At 39.7% G+C, this 13,031-nt stretch overlaps 1 protein-coding gene across 1 annotated transcript in view; it reads left to right on the forward strand.

Moving 5' to 3' along the window:
• Positions 1-397: 397 nt before the first annotated feature.
• The window catches only part of CPA3 (carboxypeptidase A3), a 30,852-nt gene continuing 18,218 nt past the window's right edge, over positions 398-13,031 (forward strand). Inside the window, 7 exon segments of the mRNA XM_065876204.1 lie at positions 398-413; positions 416-464; positions 562-584; positions 587-636; positions 3,391-3,515; positions 12,114-12,216; positions 12,326-12,427. Coding sequence (XP_065732276.1) covers positions 398-413; positions 416-464; positions 562-584; positions 587-636; positions 3,391-3,515; positions 12,114-12,216; positions 12,326-12,427 — 468 coding nt within the window.

Here is a 13,031-nt window from a genome sequence, read left to right on the forward strand (position 1 = left end):
TCATCTCGGGTTCCAAGTGCAAATTTAAACTGATTCCTTCCATCCTTCAATTCAAGCATATGGTAGAGTAGTATTTTAGAACAAAGAACTGGGTTCAAATCTCATCATACTAGCTCTGCTTCCTTGGGCAAGCTATTTGCTAAACAAGAAATTTGCCTCTCATCTCATCTGTAAAATGGGTATTCCCAACTGTAAAAGGTATATGAGTAGCATGGAATTCACCTGTCACCAAATGGGCATTTAGTATTAGTGTTGCCACCCTACTCCCCTCCCCAACTAGAAAATATGGTAGGGGGGGGCATTTTGTCCACCAGAACCCTAAGAGGAAATGAGCTGCTCCTCCAGATAAGAGCTGAGGCATAAAACTGGCAGAGGGGCTTGGGACAGGCAAAGAACCATGAGGTTCATCCTGCCTCTGGTTTGACCGCTATCACCCTTGCAATTGCTCCTGTCCGCTTTGACAGGTGAATCTTGCCGCCCTGTGTTCCAGACTCCATGTGGGAAGAGGATTATGAAACGCTTCTTCACAGTTTACATGTTTCATCTTTTGTATTCTTAAAGGGAGAAGGTGTTACGTGTGAAGCCCAGGATGAAAAACAAGCAAACATCATAAAGGACTTGGCCAAAACCAACCAGGTAAAGCAAATAGAGGGTTTTTTTAAATCTTTTCTTTCTGTTCCCTAAAACCTGCTTCTTTTGTCTTTTATTTTCAATGCTCACGGAGCTACCAAAGACAAAGATAGGGGGAAGGGACAGGAGCTACTTGGATAATTCAGCCAGTTGCCAGTACTTCCCTTTGTTTTTATTTATTTTTCCCCAAATTACCACTTCTGTTTTCCCACCCAAAAGCTTTGCAAACAACAGCTTTTTCTAGGTGAAAGTGTGAAATAGGGAGATGCTCCTGACACCTTTATCACGGCCTCTTCTCCCTCCCTGCTGGTAGTGCCTTGCCTGCTCCATTCTCCTCACTCCCACACTGATCTGTACCAGTGGCATAATTTCTGTCAAAATTATGATAACATCAAGGTACTGGTTACCTGATAACAGCAATGCACTGGTTGATAATATCAAGATGTGACCCTTTCCAAGAGCAGGTCCATGGTGAAAGAAAACTCTTAAAGTTAGGTCAGTCTTTTAAAATCCAGTGGGCTGAAGTTATCATTTTTCCAGTTATTCAGCTGCTCCTATACACAAGACACACTGTGCCAGCCACCTTACATATGTCGTTTCAAATTCTCCGTCAGACTTTCAATGTCAGTGTCAAAATGTAACTTGCTGAAAACAATAACTTAAGTTCAAAGACAGTAAATTAAATGACCAAGATGACATATCAAATTTAAAGCCAGAATGGGATCTGAGATCCAGTCAGATACCCCCTTATCTCCACATCAAATCAATCAAAAGTTCTGCCTGTACTCATTCCCAAATGGTTTTCAAATCCATACTCTCCTCTTCCTTCCTCTGTCCCTGCCAAATTCACCTCTGCCCTACCTTTTACAGGGACAATTTCAATAGACAATTACAATTCGTCTCGTGTTCAGGGGTCTAGCCCTGTCTCCCACAAAACCAAGTCCGCATGGCACCCTGCTTGCTCTCTCTAAAGCCGGACAACTGCATTCCTCCACTTGAAGCTTTTTAGTGAGAGGCAGCCTCGTCTGGAAAGAGCATGGTCTTCAGAGGTTCAAACCCCAGCTCTACCCTAGCTCTGTGTCCTTATACAAGTTACTTAACCTCTCTGGGACTCAACTGCCTCCTCTGTAAAGTGGGGATAACGGTCACACCTACTTTCTAACGTTGTTGTAAAGACTAAATGAGCTAATACTTGGGTAATGCTCAGAAGTGGGCCTGGCCGTAATAAGCACCGTAGAAGCATCTTCTGTTGGGATCAAGGTGCTGTTCCAAGCACTTCATAATCTCCAACCTCAGCACTCCACCCTCTTTCTCACCCTTCAAGCACCATAAACACCAAAAACTCACCCACTTTGGCCCTACACACTTCTTCTCAAGAGGAATGCACTTCCCTCTTTACTTGGCTCACTGCTATTTATTCTTCAAGACCCAGCTCTGGCAGTACCTCCTGGAGGAAGTCCTTCTCTGTTCATCAACTCTCATGACCCAGTTCGGGTTGCCTGTCATGCTCCTAGAACACTTGTGCTTGCCTCTGGCATTGGTCAGCATGTTGGAAGTGAATATACGGCTCTGTCTCCCACACTGAACTTCTTGCTTCTCTTGTATTAACCTCTACAACCCTGGCACCCAGCTCTGGGCCTGGTGCTTAGTAAATGCTCATGAAGGTTCACTGAGCCCTAACTCTTGTACTACATTACCCTGTTGGAACAGAGAGATTGCTATTGTGATTAGATGGCCCTACCTTCACATCACACGTTACATCTCTCACATGTCTAATTCAGGCTGTAGCTTCCTGATCCAAATAAGCCAATAAATATTGGTTGGTTCACGCAGCCCCCTATTGGCACATAATTGACTGACCTAGAGGTAGAGAGGAAGTCAATCACAAAACAGCCAGGTAGATATAGACACGCCCACAAGCTTGGCATGATGGGTAGAAAGTGAGCACTTGCTCTACCTTTCCAAGGTTGGGAAATTATACTCCATTGGGTTTCACAATTGAGTATGATTTTGAAGAACACGAATTGGAATCTTCTTAAATTTCTTTCATCTGAATGCCATCTTTATAGTCCCATTCACCGAATTTCTGAAAGTCTCAGCTACAGGAAGATAAAGAGAAGGGAATCAGCAGTTGCTAAATGCCTGCATGGCCCACACGTCACAGCCGTTTCACAATCTTCACAACACTCCCAATGGAGTACTGTTAGCCCCTTTTTTAGGGGCGAGGACTGAAACTCAAAGAGTTTTAGTAATTTGCCCAAGGACATACTGCTAGAAAAATGACATGGCTAGAGATTATGTTTTCATTGGACACAAACCTTTCAGGAATTCCAGAGTTTACTGGGACATGTGGTTCTGAGGCCTGACTCAGGAGGAGGGGCAGGGGAAGGTGGTGCCATATATTAGTCCATATTCCCAATTAGAGACAGATGCTGTGGCTAAATCAATCGTGAAACAACTCCAATTGGCCCCAAGATGGTAGAAGCAAATGGATTACCCAAAAGCTGCTCATTCTTTTTGCAACTGTATATACTACGTCCTAAAAAAGTGATCAGTACAATAGTTTTTTTCCCACTCCCTAATATTCAACAATTCTTAAATACATTTGCAAAAATCTCATAGGTTTATTAAGAGTCCATACTTCAGTCACGCTGAACCTCAAATTCCTTTCATTGTGTATGACACATAGTCATTTCTTAATAAGTATGTGTCAGGTGAGCAAATAAACAACTGCGACGAACAGTGAACTCATCTGCACAGCTTGGCTTCTGGTATCCAGACATCACCCACCATGTAGCTGCTAACATGACAGTGGATTTCCGAATTAGTGAAAAGGAATTCCAGTCCATTCAGGCTGCCTTCGATCAAAACAGAATGCACTATGAGTAAGTCCTATGCAAATATTCAAATGTGCTAGAGACTCAAAGTCTTAGAGTCTTGAAATTGAAAGGCAAGTGTAATTTTTAAATTGGGCCCCCCAAAATGAAAGCTCTATCTATGAGATAAAATTTATAGTTACTTCCAAACAGACTAGGGAGGCCTGCTTATAAAAGTGATGAGCTCAAAGTTGGCCACTCAACGTCTATCTTACGTTCACTATGATCTGCAAGAACGACAGTTACGATATCTGCCATCTCTAAAACTCAGCCCCTGGTAAGGACAGAGTACACGTGATCAGGCATGGACGGTTTGGTCACACTCGTCACCCCTGCCGGGTAATCAACCCAGAGCTCAGCACTACCGACGACTACCAGCACCACATTCTTGTATTTGAATTCTCCTGATACATAAAAGGAGACCCTAACAATGTTCATCCTTGAGTCAGAGATGTAGGAATGTAAAATACATAATAAATAAATAATTCTTTATGCAAGAAATTCTTCCTCAGAGAAAGCAAAAACAATGCAGTAAAATAAGACAAATCTAAGAGGAGAGAATTCTCGAATGGCCAAAGATGCAGAAATGAGTCGCCGTGGTCCCACAGAGAAATAAAAGGAAATTGGAAGTTGGCACTAACCACGGGTCATGCACACGCAGTCTGGGCCCTGGGCCAACAAATAAGAAGGGAGCCTGGAGATGAATATCACAAATCAATATACAGTATAGAAAACAAAATGTCTTTTTATACTTTAAAGTATTTAGCAATTTGATGTACTGAGGGATCCTGTACTCCCCCAGCCCTTGTCGTTCCAGTAGTCCCCTTTATTAAGAACCCCACCACTCAAAACTGCTGAACACCACTTCTTTCTTTTTGACTTGCTATTTCATGCCTCTGCGACCTAACTTAGTGCTGTAACTCAAAAGGCCTTCTACTTCTGGCTCAGACCAAGATCCTATAATGTCATATTACAGAGCAGGATTTACTGCAGCTCATCATGACTTGATTGTATTTATTACATTGCTTCAATATTCCTAGTAAATATAAATACTATTGAAATGAAGGAAACACATACATAGACAAGTAAACAAAAAATATTCCTGTCTGTGGCTTAATGGCTTAAAGTCACAGGCTATTATGTGTGATTGTTTTTATCACTGTCTTTGTTTTTGTTGTTGTTTCAAGAGGGCTGTAAAACAAATGTAGAAGTTAATATATGGGGAGAACATATTCAAAATTAATTTATACCAGCATTTAAACCTTTTTAACTAATATACTGATATATGTTTTTCTATGATTTTATAAATTGTACCATTAAAATTAGAAATAGACAGTTTATAAATATACCTTCAAATCACAGAAATTAGTAGTGTGTTATGGACTGTATACGTTTGCTAAGATCGATATGACGTCTTGTTTCTTTCATCTAAAAGAAATCACCCCTCTACCCTATATACTACTCCCTGGTGACCGTGTCTCTTGAATCACTTCACAGCCAGACTTCTCAAATATGTGCCTCAATTATTACAATCTTCACTTTACTTCATTAATATAAACCTGACCCAGATTCCTATGATCAACTAATTCTTACAAAGCTAAAATATATTTTAGTTGGCAAACTGTATAATTTGGTTTGAACAGCAGGGTAGAAATGAAGCAGTATGTTTCCTTAATATCCTGGTAATGTAGACAAGCAGCAAGTTGCTCAACACTGAGTGTCCACAGTGGACTAAATCACTGTCACAGAAGACACCCAGGCAAGGGGCTGCCATCTTTCCATTTTATCAAATAACTCACATCAGCCCTTTCTCCTCTTTGGTCCTCTCCTAGCCTGGAACAATTCTGACTCAAACAGAGGTCTAAATCCAGATCCTTGCGAGTACTGTGGTTTTCACTTTGCCTTATGCCAAATACTTCCTAGCTCTCTACATCAAGAACCAAAGTGTTAACTACCTATAAAAACTAGTTTTAGGGCTTCCCTGGTGGCGCAGTGGTTGAGAGTCCGCCTGCCGATGCAGGGGACGCGGGTTCGTGCCCCAGTCCGGGAAGATCCCACATGCCGCGGAGTGGCTGGCCCGTGACCCATGGCTGCTGAGCCTGCGCGTCCGGAGCCTGTGCTCCGCAACGGGAGAGGCCACGGCAGTGAGAGGCCCGCATAGCGCAAAAAAAAAAAAAAAAAAAAAAAAAACTAGTTTTATCGGGGCTTCCCCGGTGGCGCGGTGGTTGAGAGTCTGCCTGCCTGCCGATGCAGGGGTGACAAGTTCGTGCCCCGGTCCAGGAGGATCCCACATGCCACGGGACGGCTGGGCACGTGAGCCATGGCCGCTGAGCCTGCGTGTCCGGAGCCTTCGCTCCGCAACGGGAGAGGCCACAGCAGTGAGAGGCCCGCGTACCGCCAAAAAAAAAAACCAAAAAACTAGTTTTATCTAATTAGGAGATGATTTCTAGAAATTGGTCCAAATTAGCCACAGTTGTGAGAAAGCCACATAATTAGTTACCTCCCTCAGAAATATAAATATGTAAAGTGATCTGTGCAGACAAGAACTATTTAAAAGCTTGTCTCCAAGTACTAATTATATAGATAATTTTATCTGCATATTAATTACATGTGTTACTTGGTGTCAGTCAGTAACAGAAGAAGGTTCTAAGAACAGAAACATCTGGTTGGACCCAGACACCAGTCAGAATAAAACATTAAGAGGCTGGCTTGACACAATGATTTACTAAGACACCCTTCATTAGACAGTGCATATAAACCACTACTTAGTTTAAAGCATCTGTGTGATATTTTTTTTTTAATTTTCAGAAAATTAAATTACCAAGACAGATTTTATTTTAAAGTAGCATATTTGCTCCCTTTCTTTCCCTTTACATTCTTACAAAATCACAAAAGGCCAAGCCTAAAAAACAAATAATATGTATATATTAACAAACCTGAACAGACTGGTTCAATAATGTCTACAAGAATGCACATCCCTTGGACTGAGCCTTAAAGGACAGACACCATATTTAGAAACAGCAGTTGAAAACCCTAGTGTTTTTATTAATTTTCCTACATTTTAGATATTCATATTTTAGATACATTTTAGATTATCTCTTCTTTGATCAAAAGTTAAAATTAGGGGCTTCCCTGGTGGCGCAGTGGTTGAGAGTCCGCCTGCCGATGCAGGGGACACGGGTTCACGCCCCGGTCCGGGAGGATCCCACATGCTGTGGAGCGGCTGGGCCCGTGAGCCATGGCCACTGAGCCTGCGCGTCCGGAGCCTGTGCTCCACAACGGGGGAGGCCACAGCAGTGAGAGGCCCGCGTACCGGCAAAGAAAAAAAAAAAAGTTAAAATTAGAAAATAAAGAGTTGTTAACGAAAGGTAATTCCGGAAACAACTAATATAATAGTAAAACTCAAATGATACAATTAAGTAAAATCTTATTAAGACCCACATAAGATTATGTGAGAAATGTGGAAGAGATCTATACCAAACTGATCATCAACACTTCATATTAATGTCTAATTACCTAATAATGTTCAGTCAGATACAAGTCCATATTCCAAGTATATGCACGGTCCTATCAAATAAGTATCTCAATCAAATAAATCATTCTAGTGTTTCATCCTATTCATTTTTCCTTCTGCTCCACATTTTTATATATTCCTTACCCAAGAATAAAATGGGTATTGTTAATACCCGATACAAATGTCAAAGAGATGTTGGTCATGGTGGAAAGCAGAAGAGTGTGGTAGATAAGAATGCAGATTCTGGAGTGAAGGTGTGTGAATCTAGTCCCATTTAAGCCATGCATTAGGTATTTAACATTGACAGTGCATTTAACTTCTCTCCATCTCATTTTCTTCTTCTTTAAAATGATGTTTCATAGGGGTTTCATGAAGATTGGCTGGGACCATATAACGTTCTTTGGCTGGTTCCTTTACTACTTTTGTTAATGCAAGTGGAAGAAAGCCCACTTATACATGTGCTTACATGAGCATGTGCACACACATGCGCACACACTCTGCAACAGGGGATAACTAGAGACTATCATCAGCTGCACCTTTCCCCTCCTACTGAATAAATTAGTGCCTTAAAGTTTATTATCCAACACAGAGGTATGCCTCAAATGCTGGGGGAAATCCAGGTCGATAAGTGCCAAGTATGATACAAAGTAACCCAATTAGGGAGTTACTGGAGACAAATGAGATCCTGTAGAAACCTGAATCATGCTTTGTGAGTAGACCCTATCCTGTAGGAATGTGGGCATGGGGGAAACGCAGTCCAGACCAGCTTATAAGACACCATAACAATGACTCTGCCTCCCTGAAACATCCTTCCCCACTACAGTTACACACACACACACACACACACACACACACACACACACACAACCCGAAGCTCATGGCAGTCACATATACTGGCACACAGTTCTCCATTCCTTCCTTTTTGTTATGGAAGTACACATGAGTACAATATTATATTCATTTCAGGTGGATACCATAGTGATTCAGTATTTTTACAGAAGACACTCCATTAAAAGTTACTATAAAATAATGGTTATAATTCCCTGTTCTGTACAATATATTCTTGCTGCTTATCTATTCTTATGTATAGTAGTTTGCATCTCTTAATCCCATACCCCTATCTTTTCCCTCTCCACATCCCTCCCCCCACTATTTTGTTTTCTAAATCTGTGAGTCTGTTTCTGTTCTGCTATATATGTATATTTGCTTGCTTTATTTTTTTAGATTCCACAAATAAGTGATATCATACAGTATTTCTCTCTCTCTGTTTGACTTATTTCACTAAGCATAATATTCTCTAAGTCCATCCATGTTGCTGCAAATGGCAGAATTTCATTCTTTTTTATGGCTGAGTAATATTCCATTGTATATACACACACACACACACACACACACACACACACACACACACACACACACACCACGTATTCTTTACCTATTTGTCTGTTGATGGACACCTGGGTTGCTTCCATATCTTGGCTATTGTAAATAGTGCTGCTATGAACATTCAGGTGCATGTATCTTTTCAAATTAGTGTTTTTGTTTTTTTTGGATATATACCCAGGAGTGGAATTGCTGGATCATATGGTAGTTTTATTTTCAGTTTTTTGAGGAACCTCCATACTGTTTTCCATAGTGGGGCTGCACCAATTTACATTCCCATCAACAGTTCAGGAGGGTTTCCTTTCCTCCACATCCTCGCCAACATTTGTTATTTGTAGACTTTCTGATGATGGCCATTCTGACAAGTGTGAGGTGATATCTCGTTGTGATTTGCATTTCTCTAATAACTAGCAATGATGAGCATCTTTTTCATGTGCCTGTTAGCCATCCATATGTCTTCTTTGAAAAAATGTCTTTTCAGGTCTTCTGTCCAATTTCTGATTGGGTTGTTTTTTTTTTTATAATTGAGTTGTATGAGCTGTTTATACATTTTGGGTATTAACCCCCTGTTGGTCGTATAATTTGCAAATATTTTCTCCCATTCAGTAGGTTGTCTTTTTGTTTTCTCGATGGTTTCCTTTGCTGTGCAAAAGTTTTTAAGTTTAATTAGGTCCCATTTGTTTATTTTTGCTTCTTTTACCTAAGGAGACAGATCCAAAAAAATATTGCTACAAGTTATGTCAACGACTGTTCTTCCTATGTTCTCTTGTAGGAGTTTTATGGTTTCAGGTCTTATATTTAGATAATTAATCCATTTTGAGTTTATTTTTGTATATAGAGTGAGGAAGTGTTCTAATCTCACTATTTTAGATGTAGCTGTCCTGTTTTCCCAGCACCACTTATTGAAGAGACGAGAATGTCTTTTCTCTATCATATATTCTTCCCTCCTTTGTCACAGATTAATGACCATAGGTACATATATTTATTCCTGGGGTCTCTATTCTGTTCTATTGATCTATGTGTCTGTTTTTCTGCCAGTACTCTACTGTTTTGATTACTGTAGCTTTGTAGTATAGTCTGAAGTCAGAAAGAGTGATACCTCCAGCTAACCGAATCCAACAATATATAAAAAGGATCATACACCATGATCAAGTGGGATTTATTCCAGGGATGCAAGGATGGTTCAATATTCACAAATCAATCAATATGATATACCACATTAACAAAAGGAAGAATAAAAAATCACATGATCATCTCAATAGATGCAGAAAAAGCATCTGACAAAATTCAACATCCATTCACGACAAAACCTCTCACCAAAGTAGGTATAAAGGGAATATATCTCAACATAAAAGCCATTTATTACAAATCCAAGCTTGGGTTCGAGCTAGGTGAAAAGCTGAAAGCCCTTCCTCTAAATTGAGGAACAAGACACAGATGTCCACTCTTGCCACTTCTATTTAACATAGTATTGGAAGTCCTAGCCACAGCAATCAGACAAGAGTAAGAAATAAAAGTCATCCAAAGTGGAAGGGAAGAGGTAAAATTATCACTATTTGCAGATGACAAGATACTTTACATAGAAAACCCTAAAGTCTCTATCCAAAAACTATTAGAACTAATAAATTAATTCAACAAAGTTGCAGGATACAAGATTAACAGGTAAAAATCTGTTGCTTTTCTATACACTAATAATGAACTATCAGAAAGAGAAAGTAAAAAAAAAAAAATTCTGTTTAAAATGCATCAAAAAGAATAAAATACCAGAGAATAAACTTAACCAAGGAGGTGAAAGACCTATATTATGAAAACTATAAAACACTGATGAAGGGCTTCCCTGGTGGCACAGTGGTTGAGAGTCTGCCTGCCGATGCAGGGGACACGGGTTCGTGCCCTGGCCTGGGAAGATCCCACATGCCGCGGAGCGGCTGGGCTCGTGAGCCATGGCCACTGAGCCTGCGCGTCCGGAGGCTGTGCTCCACAGCGGGAGAGGCCACAACAGTGAGAGGCCAGCGTACCGCAAAAAAAAAAAAAAAAACACTAATGAAGGAAACTGAAGATGATACAAATCCCATGCTCTTGGATTAGAAGAATTAATATTGTTAAAATGGCCATACTACTCAAATCAACCTACAGATTTAATGTAATCCCTATCAAAACACCCATGACATTTTTCACAGAACTAGAACGAATAATCCTAAAATTTATATGTACCCACAAAAGACCACATATTGCCAAAGCAATCTCCATTCCTTCTTTTTTACTCTCTGAAAGCAGCAGGAGGAGGGAGTCTTGAAATTGTCAACATAGGATTCATTTTGCCTCTTCTCTGAACTTACCAGCTCTCTGATCTTGGGACTCAGGCTTCCTGGAGAGCTGGTCAACTGGGCAAACCTTGCACAAGCCTCAGTAGACTAAGAAGACTACAGATCTGACAGCAGTACCCAGGGATTTCACTCCTTGTGATGGAGGCACTGCTGTATATGGTTTAGCTAGAGTACTAAAGTCATACATCTCTAAGTTCAAATCCCAACTTCTGTATTTTAGTTATATCCATGTTGGAAATCTACCTAACCTCTATAAAAATGGGAGTTATAATGGTACCCAATTAAGAGTGTTGATGTAAAGATTAAGGGAAAAATGTAAATAACATGCTGAACAGAGTGCCTGGTACATAAGAAAGACTCAGTAAACAGCCATTTCTATCATTAACTCCTCAGGGATAATTATTTATCCTTTCACCTATATTTAGGACGAATTTTTAACAAATTAAACAAATCTTAGAGAGCTAAAATAATATCTGAGAGGAAGTAATTTGGTTTCATCTACTTAAACCTGGCTGCTGGTTAGTGGAAGGGCTCATGAAAATAACATCTGGCCATAGTTCTTAATTTCCAGCCTTAGGCTTAATTTCTAGTCTTTATCAGCAACAATCTGTTACCATTCTGATGTCTTCATGCAGCTGCATTTGTGGAAAGGTCTCACACGATTTTCTTTTGCTGCTGTTATCACAAGAGCTAAATTGATATGTGTAAGTCTAAAAATATTCTTAGATACAAGCTTCCTGTGACTAATTAATACTGCCGTATGCTACAAATCAACCTGAGACCATAAAATCTCTTTTCCCTGGTTCCTCTACTTCTATTAATGCAGATGGAGCAAAAGCCACATACCCTCTTTAGAGCTTAAGACACTTAATTATGTCTGTAGAGACAACCCAGAATATAACTTCCAAACTTCTCAGACTTCATGTGAGTTTTAGTGCAACATGCCCCACCTGATTCCAAATTTGTCGTCATAATTTTTTTCAAAGAAATCCCAGACTCATCCTAGGTCAAAAGCCAAGCATACAGTGAGTTAGATATAATATGCATAATAATGTGCTTGTCAGTGATGTTAATGGGGATCAATATTCATGAGCAGTACTTGGTCTCATGTGCTAAATAAACTCTAATTAAGAGTATGCCTCATTTATGTTCTTCCTCTACACTCAATCAGTCAATCAGCAAGAACAGCACAACTCTAGATAAATGGGAAGATTGGAAGCCAGACACATGACAGATCTAAAAGACATGGTTACAGAATAAAGAAGAAACAAGGTAAAATTGATCTAAGATAGAGATGAAGGAAGAGAAAATTTCTGTAAATGAAAGATAACTGTTTTTCTTTCTCCAGTAAATGTGTATTTTATCATTCCCCCTGTCGAACAGAATCTTGATTCACGATGTACAAGAAGAGGTTGAGAAACAGTTTGATGTCAAAGAAGATATCCCAGGCAGGCACAGCTATGCAAAATACAATAACTGGGACAAGGTATAGTATAAAATGCCTGCACTTCCAAAAAGAAAAACGTCACCCTCAACATTTGTTGTCTTTTAGTTTTCTTTTATTCTAATCTCTCAAAATTGTTTTTGTTCTTAAGACTGTTGCTTGGACTGAAAAAATGGTACATAAGCATCCTAAAATGGTCTCTCGTATTAAAATTGGAACTACTGTTGAAGATAATCCACTGTATGTTCTCAAGGTAAAAGTAATTTAAGAACTACAGATTCTTACTATTGTTGAAAAATATGAATGTAAGAGTTACTTTGTGACACAACTAGCTAATTTTTAGACAATAAAAAGTCTTATTTCTTTGAAGAACATATAAGCTCTAGACATCCATTCAAGAATAGAAGTGCCAGGTGGTTTTACGTAAAACCAAGAAAGTCCCTGAATAAACCACCTGACAGACACAGTGGACAAAACCAGACAAGTTTCTTATCCCATATCTTTATAACAAGAGTTTATGATGTCCCTGGTGTATAAAACAGTTTTCCATCCATTAAAATTCAGTGAAACTGCTGACTAAATGTCAGGAAGAAAATAAACTGAAGAATCATATAATCATAGGATCCCAGTACAGTAAGTGAGGCATTTCAACTCTGTGTTGATAGGGAATTCCCTTCTATGACCGAGCTGACAATTGCCATTCAGCTGCTACTGGATTTTTGTACCTCCAAAGACATTGCTCCCTAAAGCATCCCCTTAATAACTGAGAAGCCCTTCCTTACCCTGATTTCCCATCCATTCATGCTCTCCAATCACTCAAAACAAATCTAAATTCTCTAAAATGACAGTTCTTCAAA

Source organism: Phocoena phocoena, chromosome 4 (assembly GCF_963924675.1).
Source record: "Phocoena phocoena chromosome 4, mPhoPho1.1, whole genome shotgun sequence".
NCBI lineage: Eukaryota > Metazoa > Chordata > Mammalia > Artiodactyla > Phocoenidae > Phocoena > Phocoena phocoena.